The sequence below is a fragment of the Anabas testudineus genome, chromosome 16 (genome assembly GCF_900324465.2).
Source record: "Anabas testudineus chromosome 16, fAnaTes1.2, whole genome shotgun sequence".
Taxonomy (NCBI): Eukaryota; Metazoa; Chordata; class Actinopteri; order Anabantiformes; family Anabantidae; genus Anabas; species Anabas testudineus.
The window spans coordinates 9,378,741-9,397,749 of NC_046625.1; the positions used below are offsets into that span (position 1 = coordinate 9,378,741).

General features: G+C 39.2%; 2 protein-coding genes across 2 annotated transcripts; both read left to right on the forward strand.

The window, feature by feature from the left end:
* Positions 1 to 235: 235 nt before the first annotated feature.
* Positions 236 to 5,954, forward strand: LOC113169272 (calcium-dependent serine proteinase-like). The gene is made up of 8 exons (XM_026370553.1): positions 236 to 388; positions 474 to 672; positions 768 to 948; positions 1,982 to 2,175; positions 3,169 to 3,319; positions 3,473 to 3,598; positions 3,786 to 3,860; positions 3,965 to 5,954. The coding sequence occupies exons 1-8, from the start codon at positions 375 to 377 to the stop codon at positions 4,783 to 4,785; spliced, it is 1,761 nt and encodes a 586-aa protein (XP_026226338.1). The 5' UTR covers positions 236 to 374; the 3' UTR covers positions 4,786 to 5,954.
* Positions 5,955 to 8,549: 2,595 nt separating this feature from the next.
* On the forward strand, positions 8,550 to 18,998 carry LOC113169085. The gene is given in 26 exon segments (XM_026370228.1): positions 8,550 to 8,678; positions 8,920 to 9,118; positions 9,216 to 9,396; positions 9,987 to 10,112; positions 10,328 to 10,521; positions 11,189 to 11,339; positions 11,441 to 11,556; positions 11,645 to 11,729; positions 11,814 to 11,939; positions 12,056 to 12,130; positions 12,231 to 13,053; positions 14,422 to 14,502; positions 14,504 to 14,548; positions 14,906 to 15,119; positions 15,461 to 15,644; positions 15,728 to 15,868; positions 16,014 to 16,219; positions 16,297 to 16,404; positions 16,406 to 16,445; positions 16,598 to 16,716; positions 16,814 to 16,892; positions 17,025 to 17,159; positions 17,592 to 17,657; positions 17,770 to 17,975; positions 18,068 to 18,282; positions 18,384 to 18,998. Coding segments are annotated over 26 exon segments (4,302 nt in total). The 5' UTR covers positions 8,550 to 8,661; the 3' UTR covers positions 18,754 to 18,998.
* Positions 18,999 to 19,009: the final 11 nt, after the last annotated feature.

Consider the following 19,009-nt stretch of genomic DNA (forward strand, 5'->3'; position numbering starts at 1 on the left):
AAGCTGTGTGTATGTATTTCCGTAACTACAGGGCTAAGTACTCTTTTCTGGTAAAGTAACAGCACAAAGCCAAGCAGCACAATGAACATTTCCTCTCTGTACTACACCCTTTCCTTTCACTCCATCTCCATTGTTTCCAGTGAACATTTATCCAGACAGGTCTGTCTTCCCGACTTACCAGTTACCCGAAGTTTAATCCTTGTTACTGCAAACACACAAAAGAAATCTACAAATAGATTTATAAATGCTTACGGGTGCAAATATGGGCAAGACACGAAGAGGGGCTGCGAGGGAGAGGGAAAGTAAATTAATAAGAAAAGGGGAAGGAGAGATGCTGATTTAGTTTATTTGAGAGGAGGTTTCACTGGATCACGATGTTAAGATTTAGGTGGGTTTGGCATTTTGTTAATCTGTTTTCTCTACATTCTTTCCATTCCTCCTTGAATTTTCTAATATTTCACGTTTTCTCTCAGTCTCCTGCTTCTCCTGTTTTTCCACTCAGCCTCTTCAAAGTTGCTGGGTTGGGTGGAGTCTCCAGGCTATCCCAGTGGATACTTGCCCCATGCCAGTCTTAACTGGAGCAGATGTGCCTCGAAAGGTCACACTCTCTCCATTAGGCTCATCCACCTGGACCTGGAGGACAGCCAGGACTGTGAAAACGATGCCGTAAAGGTCAGAGGTTAAGTTGAACTAATGATTCCTGTACTTTAACAAGTCAAGGCTGTTAATGTTGACATTATGTTTCTTTTTTTCCAACTATTTTCTAGGTCTTTTCAAATGGAAATTTAATTTCTGTTCTGTGTGGCAACAAGGAATTTGAGGAGCTTCAGTCCACTGTAAATCCCTTGCTTGTCTCTGCTTCAGGAGGCTGTCTGTCTCTTTCTTTTCACTCTGACTTCTCAAACATCCAGAGGCACATAGGCTTCAGGGGCTTTTACTCTGAGCAGGGTGAGAAACACAAGTGAAATGGTTTTGAACTGTATGTGACCAAACCAAAAGTCATTAAAAATAGTTTGCAACAATTCAAAATGGTTGCAGGACTGCTGAAGTAGATTTGGCAAATACATTATTTTAAAAATGAGCGTAATAAACGATTAAAGATCACGCATCGAGTGAGTCAGTTTCAGTTTCATTTGAAATGTGGTGACAGAGCTGCAGTTTCATCTGAATCCTCTCTCCTAGTATCAATCTTATCAGCACAATAGAAAAACAGTTTCACAGAAATTCAAATTTACCATTTTAATTAAAAGCCCAAGCAGGTAGATCTAATTCAGTAAAATGCCTCGATTTTCTCAGCTGTATGATTAATCAATTAAAATACTTGAAAATGACCCTCACAACTACATGTTTTACTACATTTACACTCTTTGCCACATGTGTTACAGTAGCTACAAACCAGATCGGTGTTTGCAAAAACTGAACAGAACTGAACAGATGTTCAGTGCTGATGTTAAACAAAAAGTTTAAAATAGGCACCTTTAAACAAGGGGACAAGTGTAGGTAGTTGGTTAAAAGTATTTTTTGGCTAGTACAACATGAACATAGCAATAATATGTGACTAACACAATATTAAAGTGATTCCATTGTGAGACCTTTCTTTTTTTACTATGATAAATGTCAGGGTGAATCAGACAACAAATGCACCCAGCTCGTCACCACTGCTCATGTCTTGATGAATATGACCTGAACACAGACAAGCACACTTGCGGAAAGATGAATAATTTCCTTATGATTAACAGGTCCAAGGAATAAGGCATTAACATGTCATATAAAATAGTTTGGGGAAGAAGCAACAAAACTAAAACACGAAGTGAAAATCAAGAAAATAGAGGAAGCAGCAGCAGGCAAAGGGGGAGGGGAGGAAAATGGGAAGAAAGAGGAGAGTTGGATGAAAAGATGTAAGAATTAAATGATTAATGTTCAATATTATGTTAACTATAAGAATGATGGTGACGTCTATGAGCTCTTTTCCTCCACACAGTGAGTTGTTCAGAGGATCTGTCTGGGCTGAATGAAGGTGACATTTCCAGTCCATCCTGGCCGGGTCCATATGCAGAGAATGCCAACTGTCAGTACACCCTATCTGTGGAGGCCCACCTCCAGCTGGAGCTGCACTTCTCTGAGGCTTTTGATGTGGAGCAAAGCACTGATGGCCAATGCATAGACTTACTGAGGGTGGGTGTTAAGTCTGACTGTGTAAATACCACACAGAGGCGTGTTTTCAACATTACAGAACAAAAAGAGGAAGTTTAGTCAAGAATGTTGAAATTTTGGGTAGTGCAGATCCTATTTTGGTCCTTTTATAGTTTCATTGTGTCACTGTGTCTATAAGATGAATTCATAAGTATGGTATAGGTAGAGTATATTAAATATGTCCTTTTTAAATCTAATCTTACAAAGACATTTAGAAAATGAGCTAAATTAATTACAAAAACTACATGTTTGCTTAAGAAGTCACCACAGTCCCAATATTTAAGAGATTCACATTCAGCCTCAACCTGTGTTGGTAATTACAGGGTTAAAATTAAGTTAATAACAAGGTAATAAGTAGAGTAATGCCCTACAATAACCAGATGAAAGCAGGTGTAATGATATGACGATGGTAAGATGACATGACATGAAACTGCAGCAAGTTTAAGGACTAGACGGCGTCTAGACTGAGAGCTGACAGTAAATGTCACGTTGCCAAGTGCCCATTCATGTTGAAATTCAGACTCAGCTAAACAACAAACATGTCAATATTGAAACAATGATCCTGTTACATTTTTATTATGTAAATATCAGGCACTTATTACCTTGTTATTATGAAACCAGTACACATTCACTCCCCTATTATTACCTTCATCTTACCCCCACTATTACCTTATTATTACTGAGTTGTAAATTGCAACCAGCATTGACCACTGCAGCTCTTCATTTAATGAAAACTTAAAAACTCACCAATTGGACTATAAATCTATGGACTCAACTGAAACCCACCTGATTAAAGACAACAAATCTCCATTTAACTTATTTTGTGTTGCCCAAACATTGATTAACGCACATCTAATTGAAGGGGCTGAATACTTATATGATACTTTTAACATATGTTTTAGAACTATAAACAGTAGATAATGAGAGGATGTAATCAAATATTATGAGTCATTACAAATGTTGTTTTGTTTTCAGATTGAGACTCCCTCTGGGACTCTGGGGCCATTCTGTGGTGACACGCCTCCCCTATCTCCCTTCCACACTCACTCGCATCATGCTATAATCCACTTCACCTCTAATGGCTTTGGCACAAACAAGGGCTTTACTTTTCACTTCCAGACCAGAGGTAATGCAGCCTCATCATTGTGGAAAAAAGACCTCATATGGACCCCCTAATACCACAGTGAACAGCAGAGTGAATTAATCTGAAATTTATTCTTTCTTTTCTGTGAAAACACGTTTTAAAAAAAAAAGTTTTTTTTTTCACATATTTTCACAGCTGTAGATTGCGGTTTTCCTGATATCCCAGAAGATGGCATCCTTAAGGTGGTGGGATCGAACACTCAGTACAAAGACCAGATCCAATTTAACTGCAGTTCCAAGTTCTACACACTGGAAGGAGATGGTAGGATGCCTTTAGATTCAGTTTCCGATTTCTTTCTCAAACTGATTTTCTTCTGGTTTAATTATTCAAAAATACTAATCAGTGGCAACAGCACATGGTTGGCACAGAATAGCATTTGTAACCTTGACCTACACAGATATCCATCTGTTTTCCTTTTTTCACTAACATGCCTTCTTCTTTGTTTCAGACACATACACTTGCAGCGCCAGTGGTGCTTGGGTATCAGATGGTGGGAGGACAGAGATGCCAAAATGCAACCAAAGTATGATTATAAACACGTGTCTTACTTTGGCCGTTATTTATTAAGAGATGTTTCCTTTTACATGTGAATCTGTAAATGTTGATTTTTTTTTGTGTGTGTTTCAGTTTGTGGGATACCTGCAAAAAACCCTGCAAGTGCAGGCAGAATTTTGGGTGGTCGCAATGCAAACCTGGGAGAAATACCTTGGCATCTCTTGATAAAAGAGCCCAGTAGAGGAGGAGCAACACTGATCAATGACCGATGGGCCGTCACAGCAGCTAGTTTTGTGGAAAAGGCAGAGGAAAGTTCTTTGGTCCTATATGGTGGACTGACAGATGGAAGAACAACAAACAATCCACATGTATCTAATGTAACTGTCATGGAGAGTGAGAGGATTATTATTCATCCTGGATACTCCAGAGACACTGGTCATGCTGAACGCACCAATTTTGACAATGATATTGCTCTTATTAGATTCTCTTCCAGGGTGAATTTTGGCCCAAATCTTCTTCCCATTTGTCTGCCAGAGGTAAACAGGGGCATGGTGGAAAATGAACAGGGCACAGTTTCAGGGTGGGGGATGACAGAAAGTACTGTAAACCCCAAAAAGCTGGTCACATCTCGTGTGTTAAAACACGCTCAGATTGGGGTCTACCCCCTTGAACAGTGTGAGATTACACCTAACCTTGAAACTACAGGTAAGCGCATGGTTTTTACCAATAACATGTTCTGTGCTGGAGCACCAGGGAGAGACAGCTGCCAGAAAGACAGTGGAGGTCCATTTGTTACACCTCTATTGTCTCTAAATGGAGGGCCTTATTATCTGACTGGCATTGTGTCCTGGGGACCCCCTTGTGATCAGAGGATGTACAAGGGTTATTACACCAAGGTGGAGAACTATGTTGACTGGATTAAGGAGACAATAAATAAAATAGAAACATTTTAGACCTAGAAAAGAAAGGTGGAAAACACTTTCCCTACTTACCTTATTACCATAATTCATTTCAGGAATGATTCAAATGGCTAAAAGAATAATGCTTATGAAAATAAAGACTATATTAATTTAATCAACATACCAACACTAAAAAACACCAGTAACTATGGCCTGCAGTCCACTTAGACTAGTTCCTGGATTGCTACTGCACTTTCTAGCCAAAGTGGTCCATGGATGCTGCAGTAAAAATATGTTGTATTGCAACATGATGATTACATTTGCTACAGTTTACACTGGAAGGTTCAAGACTCTACAGAACAAAACAATACAACTATAAGTTATGTAGAAAACCCAACAATCCCTTCTGTTAAAGTTTCCTTTAACAGAAGAAACTACCAACAGAGCCAGGCTCATTGTGGGCGGACATCTGCCTTGACCGGTTGGGGTGACTAGAAAGGGAAAGAATAAAGAACAACCACTGGGCAGGTTAGTTGGGTCGACAACTGCACATTTGAAACATACAACTCTGATGTCCTGGATCCCTGCAGACAGAGAGGAAGAAGCACAACTATGGGAGAGAGACATGTCAGTGGAGAGTCTCAGCCATCCAGGTAAAGTTATCTGGAAGTTGAGTCATGGCAACTTTAGTCAGACTGAAGAAGCTACTTGAATGAGTAACGAAACGTTTCAACAAGAAGAAAGTCCAGATATGGGAGAGAGAAGACAGAAGTTTAATGTGATGCAATGGTGGAGTTTTCTGTTGAAAAAAATATGGTACTATGAGGTCCTAAGATATGAGTGAGCTTGATTATTAATATGCGAAGAAGGATGTTACAAGCCATTCTAGTCTAAATTGTATAGGAAGACAGTGTATAGATGCTAATGTAAGGCTACAGCACATATTAACTGGAGGCTTTTTAAGTGATTGGGACATCCTGTCAGTAGCGATTTAAAATAGATTCTAACTCTAGATAATTGTTTTATATGCAAGGTAGAGGAGATATTTTGGTGAAAGAAGTAGAAACTAAAGGCATCCAGGACTTTATGTCTTTTAAACATGTTAATAAGTTTAACTATTTGATTTGTTTCCTCATTAGTTTCACACCTCCATTCTTGTGCATTGATTGAAATCACTCTGTATTTTTAATGGGTGTGTTCAATAAAGAGATCATAGATCATGACTATTTTTATCTGCCTATAAATAATCGTGAATTAGGTGAATATCAGATCACATTTCATGGCCAATTTATGCAGAAAACCAGTAAATTGAAACAGTTCTTTAGCTTTTTCTTTCAACTGTATATATAAGCTATACAAAACGCTTTATTTTGACTAACAGCGTTTCATTTTATAAAAAATGGCTGCTTCACTTATTGATATAACCATATGTTATACTTAGATGTCTGTGAGGTCTCAAGGAAAACTTTTAAGTCAAATAACCCCCTCTAGTGGTACAATGAGGGACATGGGGCGATGAGCCCGAATTTAAAAGTAGGGAAGTTCCTTACATGTGTTCAAAAATAAAACTGATGATGCCAACATTAAACCAAAGACAGACAGAGTCTTCAGGGCGTGACATCTCATTCAGTCTTGGGAAAGCTACTTGCTGTATGCTGGTTTTGCAAGCCACACAGGAGGAAGTTAAACTAAAGCAAAGCTACCCTGGGAAAAAAGGTTTGGTTACAATGTTTGAGTAACTGACAGTACATACAGAAAAAAAAGAGTGGAAACTACTTTTTAAAAATGATCAAATTAACATTGTTGTTTGACATCAGTGTCCTGGATTCAGTGCATCTATTTCAAAGTGCTTTGCTGAAAAGTTACAGGAAATAATCTGAAAATGTAAAATGTTGCACAACAGAGAGAGATGAGTGAAGGAAAGAAGACATAGTGGATGATCTTGATTTGTAGGTGAATTTTTTATCACTATGATTAATATGTTTTCTTCTTGCCCAGTATTCTGAGGTGGTGTAATTTTTGATGAGCCAGTGAGGGACAGCTGTTGAGTCCAATATGCCCCCTTCAGTTGCAGGTTGCTGGTAGCAAAAGCAGCTTTCATACACTGTTAGCATTGCATTACATTATATTAAATTACAATAAATTATAAAGGTAATTGAATAAATGAACAATGTACTACATATAAGGGTTTTTTGTAAACTTTTATAATTTGTAGGCGTTAGGGCGTCGGGGAGCGTCTTTTAAAATTCAGGAGACTCATGGAAAGCTGCCAAATAAACACAATTGTTGACCACACTGCATGCATCACTACTGAAGCCACTTGAATGCTGAAGGCAAAATGCCCCAGAAACAAGCAGGAACAGAAGAAAGTGACTGTAAAGATCTGGCAGAGAATCACCAGAGCATCACAGAACCCAGCATCTGGTGATGTTTGTGGGTTTCACATTTTGTGACAACGATCAGCTATTGTGACTGTGAACTTCCCCTCTCTACAGTCGGCACTCTGTTGACTTTGCATCCTTACACTTTGCTTCCACATGCACTTTTCATAAAAGTTCAGCAAACAGATAAATAAAACAATTATATGCTAGATGCAAATATAGTATGTGAGGAATGCCAAATGCTAAATACTTACAAAGATCAGATACGCAGTAAACAGTGTGGCATCATTTGCAGAGTCCTGTAAATATGTATAGACTGACCTGCAGGACACCGATCACAGCGATTTCCATTGTTAGAGTACTTCTTCTCATTTTGGCAAGTCATTTCAGCCCACAGCCCATTTGATTACACTCCTCCACCTGTTTGAAGTATTTAATCTTAACAACTGTCTTTCTTCCTCTTGCTTCTAACCTCTAAAATTACAATTCTTTTTTTTTTTTTTTTTTTAGAAAAGAGATGTTCAGTTGATCACTGCTCAGGTTCATTTGTATTCTTCTTGTTCTAACCAACTAAATATGTATTTTCTGATTCTACACTGGAAAACCCCAGTGGCCCTCATCTGCTGTTTTCACCTTCCCCCCTTTCTCTATGAGGAGTCTCTTTTTCTGCCTCTGTCTGTTCTTATTGCCTTTTTGTCCAAACCCCTTCTACTGCAGGGGGAGCTGTCTGATAGAGTAACTGTAACTACAGAATTAAAGACTGATTTTTGGTTTGTAGAACAGCACAACAAAGATTTCCTCTCTCTGCTACACTCTTTCCCGTCACTCCTTCTCCATTGTTTCCAGTAAACCTTTATTCCAGTGATTTTGTTGAGCTAAAACTTTAAATTCCAGCAGAACACTTTGCTTTTGTCGCACTCACATCCCAGAGTTTCAAAATGTAGAATAGGAAGCAAAGCCTTTAGTTATAAAGCTCCTCTACTGTGAAACCAGCTCCCAGTTCAGGTTCAGGTGGCAGACACTTCTCTACTTTTAACACTAGACTTAAAACTTTACTTTTAAATAAAGCTTATGGTCAGAGCTGGCTCAGATGACTTCTTTCTCTACTTTCCACTCACTCCAACCAGTTGAGGCAGATGGCCACCCACCCTCAGCGTGGCTCTAAAGGTTTCTTGCTTTAAAGGGTTTTTTTCCTCTCCACTATCACCCAGTGCTTGTGCATGATGGATTTGTTTAATTGAAGATTACTTTTGTTGTGGTTTGTTGAAATTTAAATAAATTAAATTGAACTGAATTTTACTATCACTCTTTATTTGAAACGTTTCAAATGGTTCAGTCTGTCTTCCTAACTCACCAGTTACCCAAAGTCAAATCCTTGTTACTGCAAACTCGCAAAATAAATCTACAAATAGATTTATAAATGCTTACGGGTGCAAATGTGGGTAAGACAAGAAAGGGGGGCAGTGAGTGAGGGCCGGAAAGTAAATTAATAAGAAAAGGGGAAGGAGAGATACTGATGTAGTTTATTTGAGAGGAGATTCATTGGATCATGATGTTAAGATTAAGGTGGGTTTTGCATTTTTAATACTGTAAAACTGGTGCAATTACTAAATGTATTTGTTTGCCATAGAAATATGTGGTATGTAGTACTGTAGTAGTATTGTGGTTTAGTATTTTAATGTTCTGTCCATGATTTCTGTCTGTTTCTCTTCCTCTCATATGAAATTTTATACTTTTTGTTCATTTGTTTTCTCTACATTCTTTCCATTCCTCCTTGAATTTTCTAATATTTCACGTTTTCTCTCAGTCTCCTGCTTCTCCTGTTTTTCCACTCTGCCTCTTCAACGCTGCTGGGTTGGGTGGAGTCTCCAGGCTATCCCAGTGGATACTTGCCCCATGCCAGTCTAAACTGGAGCAGATGTGCCCCGAAAGGTCACACTCTCTCCATTAGGCTCATCCACCTGGACCTGGAGGACAGCCAGGACTGTGAAAATGATGCCGTAAAGGTCAGAGATTGAGAGAGATACTTATACTAACACTTAAAAGTAATTAATATTATTACTTCGTCTGCATACGTGATCATGTCTCTAATCTATTTTCTAGGTCTTTTCAAATGGAAAATTAATTTCTGTTCTGTGTGGCAAAAAGGACTTTGAGGAGCTTCAGTCCACTGTAAATCCCTTGCTTGTCTCTGCTTCAGGAGGCTGTCTCTCTCTTTCTTTTCACTCTGACTTCTCAAACATTCAGAGGCACACCGGCTTCAAGGGTTTTTACACAGTCCAAGGTGTGTATGTGGCCAATCCAAAACTCACTGCACTTTTTCAGTGTGAGAAATATTTTAGACAACTCAAAAAGTTTAAAGTTAAAGCAACAAGTGCAGTTTAAAGTTGACTTCTTGTGTATTTTTATTTATTATATATTAAAGTAATCCAGGATGATTTTGTTTGATTTCAAATTTTAGCTGCAAAAAATACAATCTAATACCTAATAAATGGTTAAAGAACATTAATACGGAGAGTGTTTAGCACTGACAAAGGTGGTGACAGAAATAAATTTAGTTTCATCTAAATCCTCTTTAACAGCACCAATTTCTGCAGCACAGAAGGAAAATAGTTTCACAACTTGAATACCTCTTGGAGTACAGTTAATTTCATCAGTAAGAAATAAAAGGAGTGGAAGAGACATATTCACTGCACTCAGGTGGTCTCCATTTAACTAATTATGTGCAGTTTTAAACTGTGGCTGCACCACTGATGATTTAGATTAGTTACTATAAAGATAAGTGAATACTTATCACTTTAATATTTTTAATTAATATATATTTCTTTAACCATAAACTGCCATGCGTGACCTTTAATCAATTTCTTTCCTCAGACTATGATGAGTGTAAGGACGACCCAGAGAATGGATGCACCCAGTTCTGTCACAACTTCATCGGAGGGTACCACTGCTCATGTCGCCATGGTTACCACATGGATGTAGACAAGCATACTTGCACAGGTACAAATAATGTCCCTATGAGTAGCAGGTCCACAAAATGAGGACTTAACAAATAGGACAAACTGAGGAAGAAGAAACAAAATTGAAACATGAAGTGAAAATGTGAAAAGCAGAAGCAGGCAAAGGGGGGAGGAGAGATGAAGAAAAAAAGGAAACTTATGATTATGTTAACTATAAGAATGTCTATGAACTATGAACTCTTTTCTTCCACACAGTGAGTTGTTCAGAGGATCTGTCCGGGCTGAATGAAGGTGACATTTCCAGTCCATCCTGGCCGGGTCCATATGCAGAGAATGCCAACTGTCAGTACACCCTGTCTGTGGAGGCCCACCTCCAACTGGAGCTGCACTTCTCTGAGGCTTTCGATGTGGAGCAAAGCACTGATGGCCAATGCATAGACACACTGAGGGTAGGTGTTGAGCAAGAATGTATAATTACCACACAGGAGCACGTTTTTTCTACTTTTAACAGTACAGAGCAACAAGAGGAAGTTCAGCCAAAAATGTTGAAATGATGGGTCATTTTGTAGTTTCTCTGTATTCGTAAATATAGTGTGAGTAAAGTATATTTAATATGCTATTTTTGATGCTGAACTAAAGAAGACTTCAGTAGTTTAAGTAGTTACCTCTGTGTCAGTATTTAAGAAATTCACATTTTTCAGCAATTACAGCCTTGAGCCTGTGTTGGTAATTTTTGGTCTTTATCAGCTCTGCAGATTTCGACACTGCAGTCTCTCTCTATAGTTCTGCTTTCAGGACACTCCAAGGGTATAGTTGTTGTTTGAAAGCAATTCCTGAGAAGCTTTGGCTTTATGGAAGAGGTCACTGTCTTGCTGAAAACCAAATCTACTACCTGTTTGCAGGTTTCTGGCAGACAGATTTTCAGCACGACAATCAGTTGAAGTCCTTTCACGACATACCAATGATCTACATTTAACTAATTCTGTTTACCAGTGATGCCCCAGCAATGATTTACATGTATCTTATAAAACAGGAACAACCTTTCATCGTTAATCATTTTTACAGGTCTACAGATCTACACATTTTGCCAGAATAACTATGTTGCTTTGTTTTCAGATTGAGACTCCCACTGGGACTTTGGGGCCATTCTGTGGTCACACACCTCCCCCATCTCCCTTCCTCACTCACACGCATCATGCCATAATCCACTTCAACTCTGATAGCTTTGGCAAAAACAAGGGCTTTACTTTCCACTTTAAGACCAAAGGTAATGCAGCCTCATCATTATGGAAAATACCATTTGTTATTGAGTTTGTCTGAAACTCATCATAAATGATCACATTTTCTCTTTTTACATGTGAATTGCAGACAAGGTCTGTCCAGCAGCAGTATCTTCACACTCCACTGTGAGCCCTCAGAAACCAGAATATAATCAGGGTGATACAGTGACTGTAAAGTGCGACATTGGCCATGTTCTCTATACTGTGAGTGTACTGAAAACCTAAAGCTTTATTAGGTCTAAATATTTGGTGTAAATGTTTAAATCTCTATCGACGTTCACCTTTTGCAAAGGAGAATGATGCCAAGATCCTTTCATCGGAGTATGAAACAACATGCCATAGTACAGGTGTATGGACCCCCCATTACCCCTGTGAACGTGAGTTACTAACTTTTTCCTTTTTAAGAAGAATCACTATTTTTTTCACTTTCACCTTGTGTTTTTTTTCACATATTTTCACAGCCGTGGATTGCGGTTTTCCTGATATCCCAGAAGATGGCGTCCTTAAGGTGGTGGGATCGCACACTCAGTACAAAGACCAGATCCAATTTAACTGCAGCTCCAAGTTCTACACACTGGAAGGAGATGGTAGGATACAATTCATTGCATCCATTTTTAAATTCCCTTTCTAATCAAACTGTTATTGGTATCATGATTATTCTTGTTGTTGTGGTATCACTAACATGCCTTCTTCTTTGTTTCAGACACATACACTTGCAGCGCCAGTGGTGATTGGGTATCAGATGGTGGGAGGACAGAGATGCCAAAATGCAACCCAAGTATGACTATAAATACATGTCATACATTGGCTGTTATTTATTAAGAGATGTTTCCTTTTACATGTGAATCAGTAAATGTTGATTTTTTTTTGTGTTTCAGTTTGTGGGATACCTGCAAAAAACCCTGCAAGTGCAGGCAGAATTTTGGGAGGTCACAATGCAAACCTGGGAGAAATACCTTGGCATCTCTTGATAAAAGAGCCCAGTAGAGGAGGAGCAACACTGATCAATGACCGATGGGCCGTCACAGCAGCCCATGTGGTGGAAAAGACAGAGGAAAGTTCTTTGGTCCTATATGGTGGACTGACAGATGGAAGAACAACAAACAATCCACAATCATCTAATGTAGCTGTCATGGAGAGTGAGAGGATTATTATTCATCCTGGATACACCAGAGACACTGGTCATGCTGAACGCACCAATTTTGACAATGATATTGCTCTTATTAGATTCTCTTCCAGGGTAAATTTTGGCCCAAATCTTCTTCCCATTTGTCTGCCAGAGGTAAACAGGGGCATGGTGGAAAATGAACAGGGCACAGTTTCAGGCTGGGGGATGACAGAAAGTACTGTAAACCCCAAAAATATGGTCACATCTCGTGTGTTAAAACACGCTCAGATTGGGGTCTACCCCCTTGAACAGTGTAGGAATACACCTAACCTTGAAACTACAGGTAAGCGCATGGTTTTTACCAACAACATGTTCTGTGCTGGAGCACCAGGGAGAGACAGCTGCCAGAAAGACAGTGGAGGTCCATTTGTTTTACCTATGTTGTCTGCAAATGGAGGGCCCTATTATCTGACTGGCATTGTGTCCTGGGGACCCCCTTGTGATCAGAGGATGTACAAGGGTTATTACACCAAGGTGGAGAACTATGTTGACTGGATTAAGGAGACAATAAATAGAATTGATTCATCTGAGATGTAGATTAGATGAGGTGGAGAACACTTTACTAACCTTAATACTGTAATTCATTTCAGGAATGATTCAAATTACCAAGAAATAATCATGTAATGTATCAACATGTAACAGCATTCATAAAGAAAACAACAATGACGACTTTAAACTTCACTTTTGTAATAAAGGAAATGTTTGCAAGTCATCTGCTCAGAATGCGTGTTTTGATCAACTATTAACATTTCAGATACACACAAAACAAAGTTCAAAGTTCTTTCACAGCGTCTACACAGTAGGATAGTATTCATGAAACCACAGTGACAATCCAGGGACCTGGACGGGGTAGGCATGAGAAATGCACATTCACAAACAGCCACACAACCACTTTATTTATTACAATGAGCAACATATTAAAGGCTCCCCGAACTTTTTAAAATTAATTTCATTCTGTTTTAAAATTGTTTTGTTTTTTTGTTTATTTTATTTATTTGGACTGTTTCCTAAGTTTCTCAACTTAGGTCTGACACTTGTTATATGAGCACATTACCTATAGCAAGAAAGTCATTCTCTGCTGCCACTTAGTGGCGTTTTAATTAATTAATCAAATGACAAAATCAAATTAAAGCAGTCCTTTGCTGGCCTTGTCTCAGCAATGTTTTAGTTTTTTTATTTTTGCTCTCCTGTATGTATTATTGAGTATTTATTTTTGGTGGAGCTGGTTGGTGGTTGATTTAATTATGGCACAATCACTTACCGCTGTCAAAAGTGCAGCAGTGGCTGCTTAACACTTGGATGCAACCTATCCTTTACAGCTGCATCAAAATCAGTTGAGTTCAGTCTGAACACACATGCTTCCACATGATACACATGTTTGTACATTTAGTGTAACTTTCACTTTCCAAGCATGTCGTTTTAGGAATGAACACTAATATGACTTGATAAAAAGTACATGTAAGTCCATAATGTGACTGTAAATCGTTATGTTTTTACATTTGAAGTGAAAGTTATCCAGTGACAGTTGATCTGTACAATGACTTTAAGCTACTTAAAATGGTTCAGTTAGAACAAACACATAAACAAATGTCTGATAAATGCTGATAAAGATAAAATAGCTAAGAACCCCCCCTTGTAACACAATGAGGAGTGTGGGTGAATGAGAAAGAGTTTGAAATAGGGGTGTTTCATTAAGTGCTAGTTTGATAGGATAAAAAAGATAATCATAAGATGAAATCTGTATTTATTTGGAATCTGTTTATTCCCGTTTTCTAATTCTCTGTTTTAAGGGGAGTCATTTCCAGTGTCTACTCTATTTCTCTAAAATTCAAAGTCAAGCGTTTGATTTTGCCAAAACAAACAAGGCATATTCCTGGCATTAACGTAGTGTGTTGCTAAACACTGGAAACGACAGACTTTGTGACATTAATGTTTCACTTGAATGTGAGACATTTGCTCCTGCAACAGTGGATCAGTTCACTCGGATATATTTAATTCAGCGATGCGGTGGACTTTTTGTGTCATCTGGTAAGTTAAAATGAGAATATGATCCTTTTTGCTGTACTTAGGTAGTTTTGTCATGAATTGATTGATTTTAAATTTATATACCTACTTTGAAGTTGCTTTTTATATTCATGTGGGTCATTTTTTGTACAGCCGATGTTATGGATGAGCCATGTTTTATAGGTTGATTGAGTTACTGTAGCTCGCACAATGCCATATATAAAGTCTCTGCAATAATAAGTGGTTTCCACAGTTGTATCGATTGTGTCACTCTGTTTATTCTGTTTTGTTTGCATCAACTTTGGACTGGCTCAGAGCTCAGCTCAGATGACTACAGCGTGATAAACAGATCGAACTCCTTCTGTTTGTGAACCTTTCCAGGTTTCTGTATGTCTCAGTGGGTGAGTGCTGGGATCCGTCCGATGCCCAGCCTGCGATGTATGGGGAGGTTCAGTCCCCGCAGTATCCCAAGCCTTACCCTCCCAACCTGCAGGAGCAGTGGGACCTCAGTGTACCTGAGGGCTACCAGATCCGACTGACCTTCACACACATGGATATTGAACCTTCTGCAGGCTGCTACTACGATTCCCTTACAGTCAGAGTCCCCTTTCAATACATGTAAAATCCAAAAAACCTAGCCAGAACTGCAGTGCTCCAATTTTTAGCAGCATAACTGCACCGAGTCTTCTTGAATGAAGAAGCTTTTTATTCAGTGATGTCATTTTAGTAACTGGGCCACTTTTCTTCGTCATTTGCCAAGAGCTAAATTCTCCAGGCCCCAGTCTCTCCCTGTTATATATATAATAGATTGGGTAAACCTAAAGGTCTGTTTGGAAAAGTAAATAAAAACAAACAAAACAGTAAAGTTACAGGCTGTTGGACTCAGCAAAGACACACTTCATCATAACAAATGTTAACCTTTGTGTTATCTCTCAGATTCTCCATGATGGAAAAGTCCTGGAAAAGTTTTGTGGTTTTGAGAATTCTGCTGATGGGCATCACCCTGGCAACCACCCCATCCTGTCTCCAGGCAACAGACTCACCCTTATATTCCAGTCGGACAGCAACAACCCCGAGCGCCACCAGAACGTGGGCTTCTCTGCTCACTACCAGGCAATAGGTAGCACTTCTTCTTCTTCTGTCACATCCCTCTTCCCACTGCTGAACTATCTTCCACTAATTCAATGACCTTCTCGTCGTCAGACATAGACGAGTGTTCTGCACCCACACCAGCAGATGGCTCAGGTCCACTGTGCGATCAGATTTGTCTGAACACTCTTGGTTCATACCTCTGCTCCTGTCATCATGGTTACGAGCTTCGTTCAGACGAGCGCTCCTGTGTGTGTGAGTACTGTGCAGATACACATGATAACCAGAAGTTATCAGGTTAATATATTTCCCTCACTATTTCTTCTTAGATTTAGGGGTGAATTTATTGTATTTGTGACTATTTTCATTAGCTAGATTCAGATGTTTTTTTCTCGCCCAGTATCCTGCACTGGTGGTATTTTTGACGAGCCACGAGGACATCTGTTGAGTCCAGGATACCCTAACTCCCCACCTCATGGTGTGTCCTGCCAATACATTATTGCTGTAGAACGTGGTTTCACTATCAGCCTCAACTTCTCTGACACTTTCCAAATCGAGAGCGTCGACACTGAGCAAGGCAGAACCTGCCCTCATCACTGGTTGCAGGTAACAGAAAGCAGCTTCTGACCATAAATTCATGTGTCATGAAAACAATGAGCTATGTTCTACTCCTGTCTTAAAAGGTGACTGTTCCAGGCAGAAAACCCACAAAGCTGTGTGGTGCAGAGAGTCCAGGTCTGATGGTTGTTAACTCCAACACTGTCCAACTGGACTACAAAACCGATGATGAAGGGCCAGAGCAACGGCTGGAGCCTGGAGTACAACACCCACAGTGAGTCAGACAGTAAACCATTACACCTAATGTTTTAAGTGTTTGGCACTAGGGAAATATATTTTCTGCCTTATTCTCTAATTGAAGCTGCCAATTGTTAAATATCACAGATAAATTTGATGTACGTGTTTTCTTTTGTCTGATGTTTCCAGGAGTGAGCTGCCCGTTACCTGGAAGTGTAGCTAGAGGCAGGGTCACTCCTTTGATGACGGAATATTTATACAGAGATCACATCTTTGTGCGCTGTGACGATGGCTACAAGCTGATGATGGTTAGATTCAACTTTTTACTGTTCTGTTGCTGCACTGACCAATAAACAAAAGGCATTTGAGGTGACATTTCATCAATTCTTCTCTCTTGGCTTGCAGGATGGTCAAGAGATTGAGAGCTTCAATACCATGTGCCAAAGCAATGGGCAGTGGCACCTCCCTCTCCCAGAATGCCACAGTATGTCACCTTTAATCTCAGACAAAACAGCCATTGTAAAATTAATGGAAGCTAAATTGTAATTTATCCATTGTATCATTTCCTGTGTATCACTATGAGTTATTAATATGCCCTTGCTTTGTTCTTCTCTAGTAATTGATTGTGGAGAACCCAAACCTTTGCTGAATGGAGGGGTGACCTTCCTGTCGGGCTCTCAGAATCAGTACCTTTCTGTTATTCAGTATCATTGTAACGAACCGTTTTACTCTCTCGCTGGGGACATAAATGGTAAGATATTTACATACAGTGTTCTATGAAGTACAGTTTCATTTTTTTTTTATCATTATCATCATCATTCATACAAACTGTTGTGTAAATTGTGGACTGGATTTGTGTTGATGCAATTTCAAATTAAATTTTAGAGGCAGTTACATCTTACCATTAATTGCCTTTTGTGTTTTAGGGAATACATTTTACGTTTTTGGATTTTCATTAACACATAATCAATTAATCAAAAACCTATATATGGATTTAGAAAACATGTATTTTACACTGTTTTACATCTATAAATGAAATAGATATAAGATGCATCTGTAGCCATTTCCTCAATCCCAATACAGTAAGGTGAGATACGGAAGATCTTTAGCTACTTTTAAGTTGCTCTTAAGATTAAGATTGACTCCAAACTGTTGTGTATTTTTCATTTTCTCTGCTATCCAGCTCAGTTAACCTGTGACAAAGAAAGAAGGTGGACCTCAAACACTGTCTTTCCAATTTGCATACCAGGTATCGCTTTTAATTATACAAGCAAAACAATGCAAAAACTAATCTAAATAGAGATAAAAAAGAAAAAAAGTTGAACATTAAGTCTGTATGGGTCTTTCTGTGTCCCATTTAGTTTGTGGCAAGCCAACAACACGCATCTCTGCCTATCAGAGAATCATTGGAGGCAGTGATGCTCCCGACAACACCATCCCCTGGCAAGTAATGATGAATATAGAGGGAGGAAGAGGAGGAGGCATCGTAATTGCAGACCGCTGGATCATGACTGCAGCTCATGTTGTATCAAATCAGGGAGTAACAGCATCAAGTGATACAGTACGAGTAAGTAGACAACTATAGCTGTTACCTGTGTGTCCACTGTAGTCATGTTTTTTCAGTGAACACATTTTTTTATCTTTTATGTTAATGTGCAGGTTTACACAGGACTGACAGATATTAAAAGAGACATGAGTTCTCCTGTGTATGCTGCCTCTGTCCACGTTCACCCTCAGTACAACAACCCCAATTATGTCGACTACAACAATGACATTGCATTGATCAAACTGCGAGATCCCATCACTTTTGACTCCTCTGTAATGCCAGTGTGTTTACCAGCAGAGGGTGCAACTTACCAAACTGGCAACATGGGGTAAAGTTTGTCTGTATTTCATTATTTCCTGTGACTTTTCTCCAGCTTCTAAACAGGAGGCTCTGATGTATCTACTGTAACTGTGTCTACATCTTTTTCAGACTGGTGTCAGGATTTGGAATTACAAAAACAAATGACAGCCGGATGGTTTTAACAAATAAGCTGAAGTATGTGTACGTCCCTTTGGTCGACCAGGAGACGTGCACTAATTCAATCAAAGTGGCGAAGACGAAACTTACCAACATACCAAGCCTGACAAATAACATGTTTTGCGCTGGAATCCCCGAAGGTGGGAAAGACTCCTGCCAAGGAGACGCTGGAGGTCCCTTTGTCCTGAGTGACAGTGGACGGTACTGGGCTGCTGGGATTGTCAGCTGGGGGGTTGAGTGTGGGCAGCAGGGAACATATGGAGTCTATACCAAAGTCACCAACTACCTGAACTGGATCCACAAGACCATGCAGGAGAACTAAAATGTACAGTAATTCATCACAGCATGATGATTCATTTTGCTCTAAACATGCTCTTGTGGGCAGCATCAGTCAGCTAGTTGTTGATAAACTTCAAATCACTAGTAATCACGACTAGAATCATTTCCAAACCTTCCTGAAAGTATCAAACAAATGTTCAATAGATTATTCACATAATTCACAATATTGTATATAAAATTAAATACTGCATATGATCTTCAGATTGAAATAAAATGACATAATACCGATTTGTGTGTCT